General features: G+C 29.5%; 1 protein-coding gene across 1 annotated transcript; it reads right to left on the bottom strand.

Moving 5' to 3' along the window:
- Nucleotides 1-1,969: 1,969 nt before the first annotated feature.
- LOC117174158 (FYVE, RhoGEF and PH domain-containing protein 4-like) lies at nucleotides 1,970-22,795 on the bottom strand. Its single transcript, XM_033362976.1, has 7 exons — nucleotides 22,165-22,795; nucleotides 19,638-20,132; nucleotides 18,207-18,919; nucleotides 17,912-18,117; nucleotides 10,623-10,988; nucleotides 6,439-6,884; nucleotides 1,970-2,875 (listed from the first exon to the last, which is right to left on the bottom strand). Exons 2-7 carry the CDS (start codon nucleotides 20,129-20,131, stop codon nucleotides 2,611-2,613), a joined length of 2,490 nt encoding a protein of 829 aa, XP_033218867.1. The 5' UTR covers nucleotide 20,132; nucleotides 22,165-22,795; the 3' UTR covers nucleotides 1,970-2,610.
- Nucleotides 22,796-24,046: the final 1,251 nt, after the last annotated feature.

The following is a 24,046-nucleotide window of genomic DNA, read 5'->3' as shown; positions in this document are numbered from 1 at the left end:
TTAATTCTTTAGCGGACTCAGTAAAAGTTGTAAAATGTACAACAATTATAACTTATTTAATAAAAAATATATTTTTTAAGTCTTTCATAGAGAATCTGTTTCAATTAATTTTATCAAAATCCACAGAAACTTATTTTCCTATATAAATTTTCTTTTCAGTCGAATCTGTTAAAAATCGCGAAAGTTACAGTTATTGTTAGCATTCTTAAGAAACCAAAATAGTTTGCAGGGACCGAACTTAAATTACGTGACAGCTCAAGACTTTCTCCTGCAGATTGTCTGTCTAGTTATAAATTTTATTATTTGGTTGAAAGCTTAACAATTTTCTTAAAAAAACATTCTTTTAGTTGCAACTTCCACTGTTTTGTTTAACATTCGTCTTTTTGGGTTAAAAATTCAGCTCCTTTCGTAGAACATGAACCTTTTAATTAAAATTCATATTTTTCTGTGATAAGTCAACTTAAATCTTTTTTTGGTGAAAACTATTTTTTCTGTAAATTTGTCTTTCTGATTTAAGAGTTTATCTTTTTCAGTATAAATATTGCATCTTTCTGGAAAAAAATGGAATTATTTTGCTGAAAATTAAACTATTTACAAGAAATTTTACTTTAGGTTTAAAATTTCTTTTTTGTGTTGAAAAGTCAATTGAAAACTTTTTGAATAAAAATTTCAATATTCTTTTGATAATTGGTCTTTTTCATTTAAAAATTTACCTGTTTTAGTGAAATTATCATTTTACTTGAACACAAATGCAGCTATTTGTTTGAAGATTCAACAATGTTGTTGAAGTCATATTTTTAGTTGAAAATTCTGCTTTTTTGTTGAAAATTGAACTATTTCGTACAGAAATTACTTTTCTCTTAAATTTCATAAATTGTTGTTTAAAAAAGAACTGAAATCTTTTCTGGATGAAAGTTCAACTTAAACAAAAAACTTTTGTTCTTTATTAAAAATTCATCTGTTTTAGTAGAAATTTCATCTTTCTTGGATAAAAATGCAACTATTTGGTAGAGAATTCAACTATTTTGTTAAAAATGTATCCTTTTTGGTTGAAAAATTTCGTCTTTTTATATTGAAAATGCAACTTTTTGGTTAAAAATTATTCTTCTTTTCTTTGGAATTCAACTATTTTGTTTCAAAAATTTGTTTGAATCACTTTGTTAAGAAATCATATTTTTCTTGAAGTTCAATATTTTTAGTTAAAAATTCATCTCTTTGGTTAAAAGTTGAACAATGTTGTTAAAAAAATTTTTCTAATTGATAACTCAACTACTTTGGTAACATTAATTTACATTGTTAACAATTATTTTTTTATTATAGGCTTATTTCTTTGGTTGAAAATATGACAGTTTGGTCGAAAATCCTTTTTTTGGTTTAAAATTAATTTTTTAACTGAAAATGTAACTTCCATTTTTTTAAGATTTTACTTTTTTAGTCGAAATTTCTCCTTATCCAGTAAAAAAATAATTTCCTTGGTTTAAAAGTTCATGTATGTTGAGTAAAGTTGCACCCGTTTTGTGGAAAATTAATTTTCTTGAAAAGTTAAATTTGGTTTGAAAAATTAATTTTTGTAGAGAAGATTGGTCTTTTTGGTTAACAAATTTGTTTGTTTGTTTAAATTTGATCTTTTTTCATTATAATATTAAATTATGACGCCTTTTTGTAAAGAATTTATCTTTTTACGTTGAAAATTCAACTGTTATGTTAAAGATTGAATTATTTATTGTGACATACTGTTTTATTCCGTGTATAAACATTCTATGTTAAAATTAAAATAAGTAATAAATTAATAAATTTTATCAACTTTTTATATACCAGTGGGGGAAGGAACCCACGTATCAAACGCATGGTGCTGCCTGAGAGACCGCACATCCAAACTTAAAAGTTGAAATTCATAAAACCTGATTTTTGTAAAAGTATTATTTGAGTAGATCTAAGTAGATCTATTGGTTTCGAATTAAAATTCAGGTTTAAAGACTGAACGAATTTATTGTAAAAATCACGATAAATGCTCCATGCAGGTTTCCAATAAACTCGATCGTCACAATTCATCAGACTTACAATTAGCTAACGTAAGCATTCAAGCGAAAGATTTGCGTCTCGGAACATTCAATCAACTCTGACATCTCATATATAAATTATGGACAGTCTAGCATCCGGTGATCGAACTACATATATATTTAAATATATTATAACACAATATTACAAAAACAACAAGCGCTTAGACAGCGATAGTCAGATGACTCGATCACAGAAAGTTTTTGGCGACAAATACAGCAGTAGACGCATGTTTAAAAAATCACATCAGCTATATTCCTAAAAATCTTTGTACGAAGTGCAGCCATTGATTTCTCATCGCAGAGTACAAATTGCAGTGAAAAAGGGAATTTATCAAACTAACAGATATATAAGTAGGTACAAACGGCATGCTACAATTAATACGTAGATCGTCCATCGCCAAAAAAATCCTATACAGTAATTATAGCCTATATAAAACATAAGTTAACAATACTTAGGTGTACCAACAGTTATCTTACAATGTCTTTAATGTTATTGCGAGGGCGATATGTAAAAATTAGCTAGACAAGGTAAATACGTTACAAAAGTGATTTACTGTATATGGTCTAGCGATTGACTTTGTGACTGATCTTGTGCGTTTTCGTTATTCTCTTCTTTTTGGTTTTCATTATTCTCTTCGTTTTTGTTTCCGTTACTCTTCTCCGTCGTGTTTTCCCCACTCTCGTCCGTCATGTTTTCCCTACTCTCCTCCGTCTTGTTTTCGCCATTCTCCTCCATTTTGTTCTCGTTTCTCTCCTCCATTTCATGTTCTTGAGGTAGCTCAGCCATTGTGGCCAGTTTTAACGCATGCACCCACCTAAAGTATTTTTAGATCAATTATACTCCCAAGATACTTGTTTCCACATTACAAGCCAGTCAATGATATTCTAAGTGTAAGTGAAAGATGGTCGCCAAAATGCAAGAAAAAAATCCCGGTCATTTCCCAGTTTAATTTTTTTCCCGTCATTAAAATTGAAAAAAAATCAAAAATATAAACGTGGATAAACGCTAACACTGCCCCATGAAAAAATATCTGTAACCCGAGCTAAAGCAACATACAGGTTTTTGACGTCTCTGAATCTGCATATGGGGTTAGTTTGACAACATCAGGACAGGCTTAAGGTCAATTGTAGAAAATATGTAAAAATGAGAAAAAAACCACTAAAAAAACTTTAAAAACCACTACTTTAAGACATTTTTGAGTTTACTAAATCCGAATTCAGGGTCATTTTTACCCCACCAGGTCGGGGTGAAGGTCATCCCAAGGTCAAAATTGATAAAACCATGGAATTAAACTTATGGAGTCGAAATGACCCCCAAATCGGATTTAACGACCCCAGAAACGTCTAAGAGTAGAGGCTTTCTCCAATTCCATTTTCTTCATATTGTCCCTCACTTGATCTTAATTCTAACCTTATTGGGTTAATCTGACCTCAGATTCGGATTCAGAAACCCAAAAACCGCCTGAGAGTGGAGATTTTCTGCGATATAATGGTTTTCTCAATTTTGACCTTCACTTGATCTTGTTTCTGGCCTGATGGAGTCAAACTGGCCCCAGATTCGGATTCAGCGACCCCAAAATCGTCTGAGAGTGGATGTTTTCTCAGATCTAATGTATTTCTCAATTTTGAACTTCAATTGATCTTATTCCTGGCCTGATGGGGTCAAACTGACTCCAGATTCGGGTTCAGCGACCTCGAAAACGTAAGTGTAGTGGTTTAGCTCGGGTTGCAGAAATTTTGTTGCGGGGCTCCGTAATCCTCGGAGTAAGACAGTACCATTGCAATCTAGCGCGAAATTAGTTGAATTTAAGTAATATGATAAATATTTTTTAAGATTTTTATGATTTGTTCATTCCTCCGATTATATTAGTACATAACATTGCATGGTATGGACGCGAATTGTATTAATTATATTTCATCTCCCAAAAACGTTTCAAATTTAATTTTCTTTGAAATTAAAACTTTCGTATTTGAACAGTTTTAAATTTAATCTTCTTTTGTTACCTTTCTGACAATAAAATTGGGATCCCTTAAATGAAACTCCCAGAAATAACTCAGTTTTTAATAAAATTGCCAATTCTCTGAGTTTAGCAGAGTTCCGCTTTGAATGCTTTAACTTGCAGTTCATTTGCAAACACTGAAAATTTTGTTCTTGAAAATTATGAAAATATATCTGAAATCAAAGAGCTAAAAAAATCCGAAAAATAATTCTTACTGGAATCGAATATTTTTTATTTTTTTATTTCCCTCATGAATTCGCCATTTTGTTTTTGAAAATTATCAAACCAGATTTGAAATTAGTGAACCAAAAAAAAACTTGAAACTCATTTTCACTGAAAACGGATATTTTTATAGTTTTTTTTTTCATCTCCCGTTTCAATGCACCATTTTGTTTTTTTAAATTATCAAAATCTATTTAAAATGAGATATAAAAAAACCTAAAAAATGATTTTCACTCAAATTGCAAATATCTTTAGTTCATTTCCATCCCCATTTTGGCTTCTACCTCTTGTTTCTTTAAATTATCAAAGCAGATTGTAAAACATATACCCCCCCCCCCCCCCCCCCCCCCCTCAACCTAGAAAATCATTTTCACTCAAACAGGATATTTCTTCAGTTTTTTAACTCCATTTTGGATCAGCAATTTTGTTTCAAAACATTATGAAAAAAATTAGAAATCAAAGATCCAAAAAGAGTCTGAAACCTAATTTTCACTGAAATCAGTTAATTTTGAATTTTTCTCTTTGTCATTATGGATCCGCCATTTTATTTTTGAAAATTATCTAAATCAACTGGAAATCAAAGACCCCGAAAAAAGTCTAGAAAATCATTTTTACTAAAAACGGATTTTTTTCATCTCCATTTCGGATTCTCCATTTTGTTTTTGAAAATTATCAACACAGATTTAAAATCAGGGACCTAAGATAACCTGGAAAATATTTTTCTCTGAAACGGTTTTTTTTTTAGTTTTTTTCTTCATCTCCATTTTGAATTCGCCATTTTGTTTTTGAAAATTATCAAAGCCGATTTGAAATCAGATAACCACTAACATTTTTTTAATGAAATCGGATATTTTTAAAACATTTTTAACTTTATTTTGGATCCACACTATTATTAATGAAAATAATCAAAACGGATTCGAAATCGAAATCTTAAAAGCTGCCTCGAAAATCTCGTTTACTAAAATCGGACATATTTTCAGTTTTTTGTTATCTCCATATTGGACCCATCATTTTATTTTCATTTTGAAAACGAATTTAAAGTCAGAGCACCAAAAAACGTATGCAAACAATTTTCCAATCACATCAAAGAATTTGTCGAGTTTAGATCCAAGCCTGCCACTTTGCGCCATGGCGGCAATTCAAATCAGAGAATCACAATTAACGAATTCGAAAATTGCACCGTCGAAAATATTGATGCCTATTTATTTGTCCTATTAAAGAGTAAAGACACGAAGGGCTTTAATCATTAAAATTCTGTTTTAAAAGTGGACTGAAAAAAATGATTGTGAATAAATCATTGTTGACGCGTATAAATTTAAAGATAGCAATTTATAAAAAAAGTAGGTTTTGAAAGCAATACTTGCATTCGTAGTTAGTGTTTTTTTTTTTCAAGTCATACGTAACATGATTCCTCCAGATTATTATTGTTGAATAATAGACTATTTATGTAATCACTTTTTCTGGGTAAAAAATTTTTTCCAGTAATATTTTCTTTAAAATTTATCAGATAAAGCAATAATAACATACAAGTGTCATCTGCTACAAAGTACACAACACAGCGTCCAACGCAGTCCATTAGCGCACTTTTTTAATTTACAAGATTTTAAAGATGCCTACATTTACAAAACTGAATTTTTTATCATACTTCGGATTCATTTAGTGCGTCTTACATAGATGCAGTTTCAGCTTTCATTTCGTTTAATCTTACAATCAAAAAATTATCAAACATTATTTCATAAGGCGTAATGCTTCTGAATAATTAGTAGTAGAGCGGATATTAAATTGGCCCAATTCAACCGAAACTCAGTTTCCATATATTTAAAGGAACGTGCGAGGTCCTTTTAGGAAAGAATTTTAGAATTAGGCATTGTAAACTGAATGATTGCATATTTGATACTGCTACAAAACTTGAAAAAAAATCAAACCAAGCTCATTAAATATTGCATAACTTTATAAGATATCAAGTTTCTGATATTTAAAGCGATTGAAAATGTTTTTCCACTGAATATGAAAAAATTCACGGTAAACAAAAATCCACCCATTTTCCAGTTTCCCAGTTTAGCGGCCACCCTTCTGTCAGATGTATTTGAAAAAGTTGAAAAAGTTCATCGTTGACAGGCTTGTTGTCAGAAAACTGAATTTAAAAGCAGACTTACCCCTCTAATCTTTCTTGAGAAGGAGCTTGGAGGTAGTAGCATTTCTTAGAATGGTGAATCTTGAAGGTTCCTTTTCGATCTTTGGTATTCAGGGGATCTTCGCCTGGCAATTCTGAGCCCTCTGTAACTGTAAAGCCTGGCAAAGGAGTCGCCGTCATTGCAATATTTTCCGAATGTGATTTGAAAGTGTAAAGGACGAAATTCACGTGGAGAGCGAACCATCTTCTGGTCCAAGGTTTGCTTGCTTGGGTTTTCAGGAGCAAGTAACCAGAGAGAACTGAAGGAGCACCGGCTGACACCTGGAGTAAACTAGGGCCTGGGCCTGGTGGAGAGGAAGGCGACTTTGTCAGAGGCTGTGTTAAAGCAGCGTGACACAGTCTGCAGACTCTCATATGTTTATTTTCTTCAAACAATAGTCTTTGCTTCGAGCATTTGCTGCAAACGACCTGAAAAGAAAAAGAAAAATAGAGGGCAGTGCCACTTGATTGCCATCTACCTGCGAGGTCCTTTGTACATGATGAGGAATAAAACACGAAACTTAGCATTTTTTTAATTTTTCAATTAGTTATTTAGAAATATTATATTCATAATCTACGATTTATGGCAATTTTGACATATGTTACTTGCCTATAAGTTAAATATTCGAATAAGGGATCATCCATAAACTACGTTACCAATTTTGGGAAATCCCGCTTCCACTCGCTGACAACCTTAGATTTTGGTTAGGCCCCCCCCCCCCTTCTCTCCGAAATGAACGTAGCCTTTAGGTAAAACCTGATTTTACGTTTATACTTATTTTTTTATGTTTATAGTGAGTGTTAGAGAACGAACGTATGTAAGCGCCACCAATTTGGAACTACTGGGAAGAGATTTGAATTCGAATTCAATTTTAACAAGAAATCTTGTGGTAAATAACTAATTTGAGACCTCAGTATAATATTTCTAATTAAAACGAATTGACATTTACTGCTCTTTTTCATTAACATTCCTCTAATAACTTTGAGATGCCCAATAATTCGCGTTTCAGATGGCGCTGCTATCAAGTTAAAAGAGATAATTTTTAACTTGATAGCAGCGCCACCTAAAACACGAATTATTGGGTATCTCAAAGTTATTAGAGGAATGTTAATGAAAAAGAGTAGTAAATATCAATTCGTTTTAATTAGAAATATTATACTGAGATCTAAGCCTAGTTATTACGAAAGTTTGGCAGGTGTCTGATTGCAAACAATTCTAAAACTACGAATATTCTCTAGTCGTTGTTTATCAATTCTTGGAATGCACGAGCAGGTTCAAGGGTCATGTCATGTACTTTCGCCGACTTATGTGTTAGAGTTTAACGAGGAGCGAGGGGCGGCGAGAGAAGAAGGAGAAATGGCCAGTTTGGGGACGAGGCTCACACGATACGCACGTTTCAACTTTTGATAAATAAATTCACTTAAATACAAGTTCATACGCATATTACTTCATTACTGAACGAAATGTATTCGAAATAAAAATAATTATTCTCGCGAAAGTAAAGTTAACGAGAAACACCTTACAGGTTAAAACGGTGAGTAAAGTTACCAATGTGCCTATGTCTATATTGTCTACGTCACCGTGTGGTAAATTATAAACTTCAGTTATAAATCAACAGTTGAAATAAAAGAGTGTTAAATTTTTAACCAAAAATGCAAGTTTAACTTTTAATTTAAAAAAAAAAATATTAAAAAAGCAAACTTTCTACCAAATAAGTCAATTTTTAAAACGAAATTATTGAACTTTCAAGACAAAATGACGAATTATCTATACAAAAAAGTTTAATTATTAAATAAAATATATGAAGTTATGATAAAAAATTAATTTTATACCAAGAAAGACGAATTTCCAACAAAATACAAGAACTCCCAACCCAAAAGTTGAATTTTCAACTAAACTAGATTAATTTTCAAAAAGAAAATAAACTTTTAACAAACTAAATCGATTTTATCTAAAAGTTGAATTTTCAAACAGAGTAGATTAATTTTCAACAACAAAATTTTTTAAAACAAAATAGTGCAATTTTAACCAAAAATTTTAAGGAAGATTTAAAAAAATTTTTAAGCACGTAGTTCAATTTTAAAACCTAGTTGTTAAATTTTTAAAACACAAAAGATTAATTTTTTAAGCACAAGGAATAATTTTCTTCTTCAAAAAAAAAAATAATTTTTAACAAAATTAAAGAATTCTCAAATAAACAAGATGAATTTCCAACTAAAAAAAGGTAAATTTTTTAACAAAAAGATTAATTTACTACCAAAAAAGACGAAAGAATTTTAAACCCAAAAATTGAATTTCAAACTAAAAAAAAAAATTTTTTAAATAAAATTCAAGAATTTTCAACCAAAAAGTAAAATTTCAACTAAAAAAGAAGAATTAAACAAAAATTAATTTACTAACAAAAAAGATGAATTTTAATAAAGTTAAAGAATTTTCCACCAAAAAGTTAAATTTTCGCAAAACGATGAATTTTTAAACAAATAGATTAATTTACAACCGAAACAAAACGAATTTCTAGCAAGAATCAAGAATTCTGAAGCAAAAAGTGGAATTTATAACTAAAAAAGAAGGATTTTTGAATAAAATTCAACAATTCTTGACCAAAATTCTAATTTCAACTAAAAAAGATGTCAGTTTTTATTTTAAAAATATCAATTTACAAACAAAGAAAACAAATTTTTAACAAAATTCAAGAATTCGGAACCAAAAAGTTTAATTTAAAATATAAAAGAATTTGTAACAAAAAGATTAATATGCTATCAGAGAAGATGAATTTCAATCAAATTTGAGAATTTTCTACCAGAAAGTTGACTTTTTAACTAAAAAAGATCAATTTTCAAATAAAAAAGGTCAATTTTTAAACAAAAAGATTAATTTACTATAAGAATACGATTTTTTAACAAGATTTAAGAATTATGAACCAAAAAGTTTAATTTTAAACTAAAAAAGATAAATTTTTTACCAACAAGATTAATTTATTAACAAAAAACACGAATTTGTAACAAAATTGAAGAATTCTAAGTCAAAGAGTTAAATTTTAAACTAAAAAAAATTCAAAATTTCTTAATAAACAATTCAAGCTTCAACGAAAAAAGATGAATTTTTATACAAAAAGGTTAATTTACGATAAAAAAAAAATTAACAAAATTCAGGAATTTTCTACCAAAAAGTTAAATTTCAACTAAAAAAAGAAGAATTTTGGAACAAAAAGATTAATTTACTACCGAAACAGATGCATTTAATCAAATTCAAGAATTTTGCACCAAAATTTTAATTTTCAACTAAAAAGGTGGATTTTTTAATAAAAAGTTTAAATTACTACCAAAAAGACGAATTATTAATAAAATTCAAGAATTCTCAGCCAGCAAGCCGAATTTTCAACTGGGGACCTCTGTAGCCCCTTCCCTTTACCACCAGCAGGTTTTGTGAGGCCCCCAACCCTAAAATGGTAAAGTAGTTTATGAACGGTCCTTAAGTATTGCGTCAGAGATATCTGTGCTAATTTGATGCAGCATGTTCGGAAGTTTTATGTTGTTATACGTTTCGTAAAATTATGATAAATGTAGGACAAATAAAATCACAAATCCCTCTTATTTTCAGTTGCAATTACGGAATTTTGTACAATACGTGCCATCTGAACATTTTGAAAATTGCGTCTTGCAGAACTCGGATTCCCACAACTATTGACTATATTTGACTTTTTTTTTGCGATACCACTATTTTGCCTTTGTGTCACATATTTCCTGACCCTAAAAAGGATCAATTATTATGTATTTTTCTTTATGTTTGAAGCAACCGAAAATATGGTCCTTCGTTTGAAATAACTAGTGGCTCTAAAAAGGACCGATTTAAATAATCCGTTTCACTTAGGGCCATATAACAACATAAAACTTCTAAGCGCGATTCATAAAATTAGAACAGACATTGTTAACAGTTCATTTACTGCAATTTTCAATTTATCAAGACAAGTAATATATCGTTGGAATCGCTATCAGTCGCAGACTTCGAATATGACATTTATAAATTACTAATTGTAAATTTAAAAAATGATATGTTTCATATTTTAGACCTTTAATAAAAAGGATCCCGCACTGAGAAGGCTGTAATTTAACAAATATGTTGTGCACATTTCTCTCTAATGTAAAAATCTATGGTATTTGACTTACAATTCCACAGGCTCTGCAATTATATTTCCTCTTCATAACCGAGAACAATGCTTCGCAAACCATGCACCTAGTAACATCGTCAGTTTTCACAAAAGCAGTTTTCTCTTCTCCAGTTTTTAGACTCGCCTTTCGTCTCAAGATTTCGTGCCTAGTTTCAAGAAGAGCATCGACCCAGGCATCCTTTTCCGCTGCGGAGTCGGTGTACAATTCTATGTTTTTATTAGCGGCTCTTATATAAAACGTATTAGCAGTCTCCAAATTGTCTCCCTCCATTACTTGAAGGTTCTCGACCAAAAATTTAGCCCTTAGGCGATACATGGGTCCCGGTATGAGCCTCAAAGAGCAAAGCAGAAGTATATCGCTAAACTGAAAATAATTCGATAATTAATTAAGCTTCCAAAATAAAATATTATTTTAAATTATAAAAATCTGCCCCGGACATTTGTAAGTGTATATTTTTTCAACCGCCTTAAAATAAATAAAAAACTACAATCCTTTTTCAGACATTGTTCTCTACCTCACGTTGTTGAATAGGATTTTGGTTTTCATATTATTTTTTATGAATAAAGAAAAATATCCTACAAGTCTTCTTTTAGATTTTTACATGCCTCACATATTTTGGCTTAATATTGGAATTTTCGACTTTCTGCATATTACTTATGATAAATAAAAACAAAATTACGAGTCCTATTGGAAAATCGTTAAAAGACATTTTTTACGATTTTTCAAAAGCTATAATTTCTCTTTAAGACTTTTTTTCGTATTTTGCGTCGTTTGGTTCAAAATTTGAATGTTGTGGTGGTGTCAAATTTCGGGCAATTCGAATATTTTCTCAATCATAAATTATGAGTATGTAATAAATTATTACAAATTTGCATCTCTTTTTTGGGTGAATAAGTTTTTTCTATCAATTTGTTTTCGCACCTTTTGTCGTTTTTCCACCAATTTTTTATTTTTATTTTTAATGTCATTTCTATGATAAAACCAAAACTACGCGTCCTATAAAAAAGTGATTCATAACAAATGAGTAGCTCTTCTTCGGGTAAATAATTTTTGTCACAACTTGCGTCATTTTCCACAAATTTTTTTGTTTATTTTTTTTTCAACGTTATTTTTCACGAATAAAACAAAAAGTACGCGTTCTATAAAGAAGTGATTATTATCGAATTTGTAGATCTTTTTTGGGATCCCAATTTCTGTTAACTCAACTGTTTTCGTTTCCAGCATAGTTTGACCACAAAATGGAAGTTTTTATTTTTTATTATTTTTTGTGATTTTTCAACAAAGTCCAAAAATTTCTTACGATACTCTTGTAGGACTTTTAAAAGGCAACGTTTTTTTCCTCTTGACTTTTTTTCATATCGGGCGTTGTTTGGCTTACAATTTTTATTTTCGATTGATTTTAAAAAATTTTGTAATGCTTTAGCTCTGAGAATTTTCTTTTTATCGAAAAAAGTCATGGAGATAAATTGTTTGGCTTTCTATGTAATATTAACAGCCGTACATAAAAGTTTTAAATATAAAAAAAGTTGTCCCAAAAATTTTTTAAATGCTCTCGAAAATTGGAGATCCGTTGAAAAACTGTGGTCTCAAATTTCGGATTATTCTAATACTTTCTCAATTATAAATGATGAGAATGTAAAAAATTCATGGTTGTTTTAGAAGTACCGTTTCAAAATTCTACGACATTTCTAGGTTTTCCAGGTCTACTTAAAAAAAATCCATTTCTATTAATTTTCAACACAACCTACTCGTCGCAGACTAATTTATCAACAATTTATGGTACAATTATTAATTATTGAAAATGTAAAGGGGTTTTCAGTCATTATTTAATTTTTAACAATTTTCATTAATTTTATTCTCAAACTGAAATAAAACTAGAATTATAATCCTATTATTTTTATTAGTAAAAAAATCAATCCGTATAAATTCGCAAATTAAAAATATGCGATAAAGAAAACAAAAATAATGATTAAGACTAGTCTTTAAGACAGTATTTGGCAGCACACGTTACATGAATCGCGTTAACCGTAACATTAGATTTTTGTGTTACTAACGGTAACAGTAAAGCAGTAATTATTTTTAAAAGAAACGGTAAGGTTAACGCGCTATAATTTTCGGCTAACTTTAATCCAAAGTAATCCACGTTACAATAAGTTACTTTACGAAATTTGTTCATGATATTTATACTAAATTATATGACATGATAACCAATCAGAAGATACATTAATTAATTAATTGAAGTAGTGAAAAAAAAATCTATGACTAGAAATTCTAATACTTGGGAAACGGATGTTTTTTTTTGTGACAAGAAGAAAACAACTTAAAATATTTTATAATGGGAGAATATCATTTTCTGTTCATTATGATAGACATTTTTTAATTTGGAATTTAAAAAATAGAAGGAACTAGAAAATAAAAGAAAAATAAAAGAAATTCAAGAACTGAAAACAATTACTTGTGTTAAAGATTTCCATTATTTGCATGTGTCTCAATCCAATATTTTGTTTCTTTTTCTCATTTAAATTAAAAACATTAGTTAACAAAGTTTAGACAGTACTTTTAAATCCAGAAAAGTGGCAAAATAAAAAAATTCAATTAATGATTAAAAAAGCGTTTTTCAAATCTAAGAACGTTTTATATCGTTAAATCAACGCTCATTAAAGAAATATGTAAAAAGAATTTTGTTGTTGTAAATAAATGAAAATCAAGCAACACGTATATTTTCGATCTGAAAATAAATGTCCACAGGGTTACAGATATTTGAATTTTGAAGTCTTTTTCTAAACAAATCACACATTTTTCTTTTAAGTTGTATAGTTTTTCCCCTGATTCAGATCTTTGAATATTCTTTTTGGATTCTGGTGGGTTTTACCGTCATCTTTCGAAATCTGTCGGAAACTTTTAAAACCCGTTAAAAGCTAACAATATGATGACAATATGATTGGAAATATAAAATGTCGATTATCACAAAAAAAAAACCTTTACTTATATTTTTTTGGCATTTTTTTTAATTTTCTCATCTATGAGGAAGATATCCTGTAAGTCTTACGTGTGCTAAACTGTTTTTGTTGCCAGCAGAATTTTATTGATAAAAACAAATTTTCGAATTTTTCTCAGAAACTATGAAAGATACAACAAAAATTTAAGAATAAAGTTTGCACATCTAGAAATGTCCTAGAAAAAAAGGCATTGCTTTTTTATGATATCTTGCATCAAGATTCGAAGAAAAAAATTCGAATATCACCACTGCATACATATTTGTTTTCAAATCGAAAAAATATGTGTTACCTAATTTCCTGACACTGCTTTGAGTATTGATCGGCATAGCAGGTTCGATTCCTGCTTTGCTCAACGAATTAAAAAATTAATTTTATTAACAGAAAAACAAATTCTATGTAAATTTTTTAACTACAATTTAAAACATTCTAAAATAAAGACAATTAACAGATTAATAATGTAAAATTATATAGTAAATTATATCAATTAAAATATAATTGTTAGATTTGAAGACACTTTCAAAAAAGAAAACTTTATAAAGTTGTTGGGAATTTAAAATAAAGCATTAAAAATTTAATAACAAAAAAAGTGACGCCAAGGAACCACTCATACATTTTTCTAGTAAGGGTAACGCGTTAATTTTCACTGGTAAGGTGTCAAAACTGCTTAAGACTACGTTTTTTGAGAAATGGCATCCTAAATAAAAAGCCTGAACCAAAAAAGAAGACATAAAAGAAAACAGGGTGACCGAAAAACATCAATGTTCAACATTTCCTGACTTTCACCTGACCATGTTTTTATTTTCTCTGAGCATTAATATTTGAGGATCTGAATTTTAATAGTTTAACGTTTTTAACATAGATTCTTTTATAAACGGAATGAAACAATGTCATATTAATATTTAAAATCAATGAATTTTCAACAAAATAGTTTACTTTTCGCCCCCTTAAAAAATATGATTTTTAACAAAGTAGTTCTATTTTTAACAAAATAATTAAATTTTCAACACAATAATTGAATTTTCAGCATACAAAAATGAATCCTCAATTAAATGGTCGAATTTTCAATGAAACAGTTGCATTTTTAACCAAATAGTTGAACTAAGCTAAAAAGGAGAACTTAGAAGGTAGTTGAATTTTCATTAAAAACATCAATTCTCAACGGAAAATATATGTAGTTGATATTTCATTTTAAAAAACGAAATTTTTACAAAATAGGTTAATTTTCTACCGAAAAAGATAAATTTTCAACAAAACAAATGAATTTTGATACAAACAGTTCAGTTTTCAACTTAAAATTATGCATTTCCAACAAAAAATAGAAAATTTAAGTTTTCATTTAAAAACATGAATTTTCAACAAACAAGTTCATTTTTAACAAAACAGTTGAACTTGAACCAAAAAATAGGAAATCTCATGCCAAGAAGTATAGTTTTCTACAAAAAAAAGACGAATTTTCAACTCAAAAAGATAAATTTTCAACCGAAAATGGGAAAGGTACATTTTCAGTTTAAAAAGAAAATTTATTTTAAACCACAAAAAAGGAATTTTCACTAAAATATTAGAAATATTGAATTTTTAATTAAAATAGATCAATCTTACAAAGAAATAGGTAACTTTCAACCAAGGAGATCAAGTTGCAACTAAAAATTATGCACCTTCAACTTGAATAGTTAAATTTGAAAGTAAAAAAAGCAATTTTCTAAAAAAAGCGATTTTTCAACCAGATATGAATTTTCAACAAAAATTATGAATCTTGAACAAAAATGAAATTTTTAATATATTTAATGGTTCAACATTTAACCAAGTAGTTTGATTTTCAACAACAAGAAAGTTTTTCAACAAATAATAAAATAGTGAATATATAAATATATTTCAACCGGAAAGATTTTAATTTTAAATAAACAACATTTGAGTTGAACAAAAAAAATAAAGGAATTTTGAACAAAAAAATTGAAGCCTCGCCAATGAAGATTAATTTTCAAACAAAAAGTTGCATTTTTATCCAAAAAGATGCAATTTCCAGGCCTCACAGTCCCTATGGGAAAAAATACAGGGACCAAAGGGTAAATTTGTCACGCTCATAGGGTACTTTTTCGCACTCAAATGGTAAAAAATTGAGGATAAATTCAAAAGATTTCAGAGCAATTCAAGTTACATTCAAAAGAATTCAAATGAATTGGAAAAATGATTTAAAATCCAAAAAAAAAAACATTGATTTCCTTAAAACTTGAATGAATTTGGAGGAATTTAAGATAAAAGAGAAGAATTCGATGAAATTCATAAAAATTCTCGGTGGAATTTAAAATATCAAATGAATTTAAAACAATTTGAAGATTTGAAAAAACTTCATTGAATTCAGTAATTTTGAAATAAGCTTTAAAAAATGCAAAGGAATTCAAATAATTTGATGAAATGCCTAAGAATTCAAGATGATGTTAACAAATTTCAGGAGAAATTAAATAAAATTTTGAAAAAGTGCAGTGAATTAAGAAGAAATGAGTGAATTTATGAGGATTTAAGTAAATTTAAAAATTGAAGATAATTCCAAAGAATTTGAACGAGTTCAGGGTACGTTCGAAAAAATTAAAATATCTTAAAATCTTTGAAATAGGATCAAATTCATCGAAAAAGCAAGCTGAATTAAAAAAGGAATCAAGTAAATTAAAAAACAATTGAAAAATATGGAAAAATTAATTGACTTGTGTAGAATTGAGTGAATATAGAAGAATTCAAAAGAATTTTAAAAATTTAGGATAAATTAATAAGAACTCAGGGCCAATTCCAAATGAACTGAAAAAAATCTTTTAAAATTCAAAAATATTAAAAGTCATTAAAATTTTTAAAACCCTTGGAAAGCCCTTCAAATTAAAAAAATTGTATTCCCTAAAATATTTCGAATCCTTTGATATATTTTCAAATCTCTTCAAACTTGTCAGAGCACTGAAGACGCCTGAGAATCTTTTAAAATAATCTCAATTATTTCAAATTCTTGTAAATTACACTAAATTACTGAAATTAATAAAACATTTCTTCGTAATCTTTTAAATTAAATAAATTATTTAAAATCCTTCAAATTCCTTTGAAATTTTTAAAAGCCAAATTGAAAATGCCAACAAATAAACAAAAAATAAGTTAAAATATTTCAAATACTTTTATCATTTTATCAATTGATCCTCAGGATAAATTCAGGGTGAATTTCAAATCTTTTCAAATCTTTAAGACTCGACAAAACACTTCACTTCTCATGAATAAATTCTCATAATAAATAATAAATAAATAATAAAAAAAAAATTCTCATAATAAATGCATAAACCTCATACGTCCTGTAAACTCGTTCCATATCTTCAGAAACTCTAGAAAATGCTTTATTCTATAAATATTTCAAAAGCTTTCAAATCGCTTCAAATTAATGCAATTAACAAACAAAAAAATCCTTGGAAACATTCAAATTCCTTCAAATTATTGAAATCTATAAAAAATGTCTCGGAATCTTTGTAAAAAGCCTGAAATATTTCAAAGAATTCAAGATAATTAAAAAATCTCTATAGAACTGAAATGAATTGTGATTAACCCATGAATTAATTTATTACTAATGACCTTTTCATTTGAAAAAGTGAGTAATAATGAATGTGTGGCAGCCCTTATTATTTTTTACATTTACTTCTTACAGAAATTCTCTGATTTTTGCTTTTTTTCAAAGTGTGTGGCTCAAATGGGGTACCCATAAAGACGAAATCTTGAAAATAGGGCACTTTTGGGACCTTAACTGCATATAGGGTACAAGAGGGGATATAGGGACAGATCTGTGAGGCCTGAATTTCTACAAAAATATGAATTTTTAAATCAAAATACGAATTAATAAAAACACAATAGAATTTAAAATCAAATAAGACATCAGTCGAATATTCAACATAAATTTAATTTTCTACCAAAATAATTGAATTTCAAACCACATAATAAATTTGTATACTAGAAAAATAATCGTCTATACAAAAAAAATAAAAATAAAAGGAAATAAATTACTAATAAGAATATTATATTAGGGTGGCCGCGGAACTTCAGTTTCAAAATCCCTCAAGTTTTCATTGACCAATTTTTCATTTTACCTGACCACTAATATTCAAAGTCCAGAATTTTACTATTTAAAAAATTTTCTAACATAGAATCTTTTATAAAAGGAATAAAACAATTGCAAAATTTCCTGACCAACAGCCATCCTGAGAAAACAAATTTTGTATAACCAGAGCTCATAGCAACCCTGAAATAGTGCATGAACTTGATACTAACTAGAAACAAATATCTTTCTTGATGATCTCCACTTCTTGCAGATATTTTCACAATGCGTCCTTCCTTCACGAGCTCGCGAGTGGCACTGACTAGATCCGTAGAATCATAAATACTTTCTTGAATCTCCAAAAGCTTCTTGAATTTGTAAATTTTTTTCATGGCTTCGTTCGTGTGATTTGCAGCTGTTGATACCAGTTCTAAGGCTTCTAAACAAACAAACAAATATTTGTATGCAGGTAAAAAAAAAGTGAGTGCAAAGAATTTAAAATTTAGAGACATTTAAATCTAAACCTACTTTTAGTATCTTCATAATCAGGATTCTCCCTCGAAAGATTCTTCAAATATTCTTTGATAAGAAGTTCGTATCTGGGCAACCTTTGAATCGGACTCAGCATATGATGTGACAAAGTCAATCTCGCACATTCCTCTAGTTTCTGAATCTCGTTAATAATTGCGGCAAACTTAGGAACTTTGGATTGAAGATTATGGATAAGATTCATCGCATCGTCGAAATTCTTAACATACTCGGTGTACATTTTCAGAAAGGGTGCAAAATTCTTCATTATATCTCCAATTCTCGGATTTGCGTCCCAGGACTTCATTCTCTCCTCGAGTTGCGGCAGAAGAAAGTCATTATGAAATTTGTAAATGGACTTGATGTTGGAGAACATGTGCTGCACCGTTTCTGGCGGAAACATCGGATGCGCTCTGTTTTCCTGGTCGACTCTAAATTGAAATACTTGGTCGATCAGGTGGAGAATACTGACGTACTTTTTCTCAGTGGCTAGTAATTCTTCAGCCACCTGGTGAGCTTTCTTTTTCTTCGAGGCGAGATGCTCACTTTTTTCGGGCAATTTTTGCTTCGCTGAATTATCCAACTCATCGGCAATCGTTGCGATTTCTGGTTCGGATGATCGGTTCTCCTCTGACTCTTCCTCACTTTCCGACTCGCTCTCTGCGAAGTCCTCTAATACGAACTGGTGAGAACTCCTTTCTGCAGCCTTATACCTGTTTCAAAATAAAATGAAAATTCTGCGAGATAATATTTTATTTTTAAAGAAGGTTTAGACATTTATAGACAGCCGAAATGAAAAAAGTTTAATACTGAGAAAGGTTGCAATGATATTTAAAATTAGAATCAAAGTAGTGGCGACTCTTTTGGAAGACTGATTCACGGCCACATTGATCGCCTTATACCCTAGATAAAACCGTGCCAGATGCTGTAATTTTCGCAGAAGAGTATTTTTAGTTCGAGAACATCCTTAAACTTTTCAATTTTACTGTGCGATAACAGACATTTGCGGATATTATATAGACACTCACGATCTCTGGGTTATTCATTTATATAAAGCAATATATGTATTGAATGAAAGGAACTCGCATTTGGAATCTTTCTAATCCAAAAAGATTGTACTAATTCTTAAAATTATAGAGTTAAAAATTTAGAGTAGTCACTCAAAAGGTGTTTCATTCATATATCAATGAAAACAAATCTCTTATATCTGAAAAATTACAGTCACAACAAAGATTTACTTACACCATTGTATAATTGAAATAAAAAATTTTCAAAATAGGATTGTATCAGTTGATTCGTAACTATAATTATTTAAATTAAATAGAAAATTTACGTTACGCTGAGAGAGTTCATTGAATCCAAGTTTTGAAGTTAATTTATACAAACCGATCGAGTGGCCAGCCTGAAACTTTAATATACACGAAAATTCACCTGCTATTTCTGTATTCCAGAACGCTGTGTGAAACTTGGACGAAGGAAGATTCGGAAGAAGTTTCCTCAGTTCTAACTTCGGTGCAAATTGTGGAACTTGAGGTTGTGACGAGAAACGATTGGAATCTGGGACAACTATGAAGCCTAGCGATCCTGTTACAGGGATCTTTCGGTAAATTCTGGTTCTCAGGAAACCCTGCAGAATCCGAATCTTGTGAATTTCCATCTTCACTGGTTCCACTTTGCTGTTCTAGCAGGTGAGAGTTTCGACTTGAGGTTTGAGATATATTGTTCTCAGGATTATCCCCAGAATTGTTCTCAGGAAGAGAAGACTCATCATCGTCGCCAAAAAGATCTGTGTAAAATTTGCATGTTGGTCCGCTTACTTTTGAGCTAAACATTTTGAAAGTGTCCCCTTTATTGGCTCCCTCGAATGGCTCCGGATACAGATGAACCATCCAGGATGAAACGTCCCTCAACTGATCTCGTAGCATCCTAAGAACGAGGTGTTAACAGGTATCAATTATCGGATGCTCTATGGTCAACAACAGACTGCTAAATCAAATCAGAATCAAGAGCTTACGCAACGTTTATAACTACAGGCCTCGGAATAATTTGAGAAATTCAAAATACTGTCAGTAGTGGCACACAATTTAACCCTTAACTGGCACTACATATTTAGATGCTAAGGCTGACAAATTTTAAACGCCAAAACAAAGGGCATAGAATTTTAAAAAGTGATGAAAACGTATTTTAGTTTTTTTTTTTTAACTTTTGACTTAAATTAATACATTCTTTAAAGCACACACTATTACGTTTCTTTTTGAGTGAACGTGTATCATTTCAAGAGTAAGCAGTTCAATTTTGGTGCAAAAATTATAAAAATTAAAAAAACTAATTTAATTTTGTGTGAAAAACGGCATTTTTTAACCTTCTCTAGCGATTGTAATTTTAGAAACTATTTTCATTTATTTTTATCTATTCCAAAAATATTCGCTGTTAATATTACACCACGAGGCTAATTATTTTCACATACAATATATATTTATATCCTATAAAATCGTTTTAAGAACCCTTGAAATCCTCTGAAATTCCTCGAAAGCTCGTCATTTTTTCTAAATCCCTTCAATTCTTTGAAATCCCTTAAAATCTCTATAAATCCATTTGAATCTTATCTTTTTTCAAAGCCTATTAATTCCTTTATTCTAGCAAAATCCATGAAACCCGTAGAAATCCCTAAAAGTCCTTTAAAATTTAATTTCATTAATTCCATGCAATTCTCTAAAAATCGGTTTTAATCTTCTGACATTTTTTAAATATCTACTAGTTAAATTATGTTGCAATCCTGTAAAATCCCTTGAAAACACCCCAATTTTTTACATTTTCTTTCGAAATCTATACAAATTCCTTATAATCTTATGCAATATTTTAATTTATTTAAAAATCCTGTGCATCCCTTAAATATTTTTAAACTACTTAAAATCTTTGAAATATTAAGAAATAATTTGAAATTCTTTTGAATTTCATTATAACCTTGAAATTGTCTACAATCCTAAAAAATTCTTTGAAATCTTATTAAATTCCTAAGAATATTTAAAAATACACTACGATCATTTTAAATCCTTTGATTTTTTTTAATCGATTACAATTGATGAATTCTTTAACATAACGTAGTCTAATAATCCCTAAAAATTTCATTACATAATTTTAAATCCCGTAAATTATCTTGGAATTTGTAATATCTTTTAAAACTACTTTAAAGATTTTTGAAACTTTGAAAGTCTTTACAATCAAATGAAATTTTTTTAACTCTAAAAGCTTTGAATCCCTATAAAATCCTTTCAAATCTCCGAAATCCTTAAAACCCCATTGGAATCTGTTGAAATCTAGTGAATTTTTTAGAGATCACTTAAAATGTTTTTAAATTTTAAAAATCTTGGAATCTTTGGTAATTTCGATTTTTGAAATGGCGGATGTTATTTTAGCTAATCAGCGACGCAGTTTGAAAATATTTTTGAAGGCCAAGTGAAAATATATAACCCAAGGTTTGTAAACTTTGCACATAAATTATTTTGGATACAGAAATTTTTCGAGGACTTTCTATACGACTTTTAAAGTGAGTTTTATAAATATGAATCACAGTAAAAAAGTTTTTGACAAAATTCGAATTTGATCTTACATTATAAAACATATTTCATAATTTTCTGACAAAAACCGGCAAATTCTGGAATGAAACAAAATACTGATTGGTACCTTTATTAACGACCTCGTTTATAGAAAATTATGCTGGAGCAACATATACATTTTTTAAACTACATATCTATATTTACATTTTCTCCTCATTTTTACTAAAAGTAGGAATAAAATAAAGTTTCTTTGTCAATCCAGTTTCTCTGCTGATAAACACTATAGATTTGCAAGTTAAAAATCAAGTTTTCAATTAATTGCCCTTATAAATTTTAGCCACGTTACATATTTAACGAGATATGATAACGAGAACAATTAACAAGTAAAAAAATACAGTTACCTTGTGTTCCGCTGTTACTGGAGCACCTGGACGGCACGAGACTTTTATGTAGTCTAATTGGCATAATTAATAATAGTTAAAGTGTCACACAGACGCGCATATATTATTTAAACTTAAAAGGCCGCCTGTGTGTGTCACTCAAACTCTCCGAAGTAGGAGTGCAATTTACTCATTGATGAATAATTCCGTCACATTATGAGCTGGTGTGAGAGAGACACAAAGCTGAGAAATAATCCAAGATTTTCAATTCACGATAAGGACATTTTATCTGCAGTTCATCCTGGGAACTTATCGAACCGTTGAACCAAATGATCAGGATACGCACAAGAACGACGAAAGGACGAAAGAACAAAAGCACAATAAAACTCCCGACCGCTTTTGTCGACTAAAAAAAATTAAATTTTCACTGCCGCACAATTCGTGGGATCCTCTGCACGCCCTTACATGAGTAAATGAACACTGGTGTAGCACAAGCAGATTTGCTTGTTATCTCCACACAGTCAACTTCATCAAACTGATCTGTTGATTTCTACGTCGTCGCGACGTCACGTCGTGTGTGGTTGTGTATGACTGTATGGTTTTATTTAGTGTTTGCAGTTTGCGCACATACATGACATGTTTCTTTTTTTTTCATACTTTAAACTAGAAGCCTTTCTTATCGGCCAGCATCGCTTGTCAGTAGAATACATGGTCATAGCCATGGTAGAATATCTTTGTCACTAGTGCGACGAAATAAACAACAGATGGACTCCTGAATCGTAGAGATCTTCCTTACCAAAGATATTCGAAAATCGTAGTAAATCCTGGTAAATCATTCAAATCATTGTCATATGTATAATTAATAATATACCTTTTAGTACATTACTGAAATGCTTTAAATTCCCAAATTTTTAAGTAAAAATATTGTATTTTCAACAAACTAGAGGATTTTTTGATTAAGTAGTTGAATTTTCAACCAAAAAGATCAATTTGAACAAAGAAGATTTATTTTCTGCCAAGAAAGACGTATTTTATACAAAACGAATAAAGTTTCATATAAAAAATGATAAATTTTAGCTTAAAAAAATTTATTTTCAACAAAAAAAAACCAATACTCAACAAAATGGTTTAATTTTTAACCAAAGAGAAGGAAATTAATTTTCTAACAAACGAACAAACAAAAAAATGTGCAATAGTTCAATTTAAAATTTTTAACCGATAATATACATTTTTAACAAAAAAGTTAAGTTTCTACCAAAATAATTGAATTTTTTAATAAATTACTTTTGAGCCCAAAAAGACTAATTTTTAACCAAAAAGATTCTTGTATTTGATGTAAAGATTTAGAAACACCAAATCACCTACTTGTATTTACATGAAAAGTTGGTTAAGTAAACAAAATACTTGATTAATCCAACAATTTCTTTTTCGAATCAACCAAATACTCCACCTACCAACAGATTTGGTTAAAACAACCAAAACATTTAGTTGGGTCAAACAAATACTTCGTTGTCCATATAATATTATTACAGAACAGTTGAATTTTTGAATTGAATTTTCAACTAAGAAGACGAATTTTTAATAAAGTCATTCATCTTTTAGCCAGGCAGTTGAATTTTCAACCTAGAAATACGAATATTCAAAAGAATAGTTGAATTTTAAAATTAAGCAAATTAACTTGCAAGAGAATGGTTGCATTTTTAACAAAAACAAAAGAAATGCATTTTTAACACAAGACATAGTTTATTAACTAAAATGATGAATCTTCAATGAAAAAAATGAATTTTTAAGAAAGTGCAGTGATACTCTTCTATATCGCTGATTTTGAGGCTGGCGATGGGTGGGAACTATCTCATTATAGCCCGCTCCGTTTTTGTTTGTTCAAGCCTGAGTGCTCGCCTGA

Source organism: Belonocnema kinseyi, chromosome 6 (assembly GCF_010883055.1).
Source record: "Belonocnema kinseyi isolate 2016_QV_RU_SX_M_011 chromosome 6, B_treatae_v1, whole genome shotgun sequence".
In the NCBI taxonomy this organism is placed as follows: domain Eukaryota; kingdom Metazoa; phylum Arthropoda; class Insecta; order Hymenoptera; family Cynipidae; genus Belonocnema; species Belonocnema kinseyi.
This window is presented reverse-complemented; position numbering and strand designations above follow the sequence as displayed.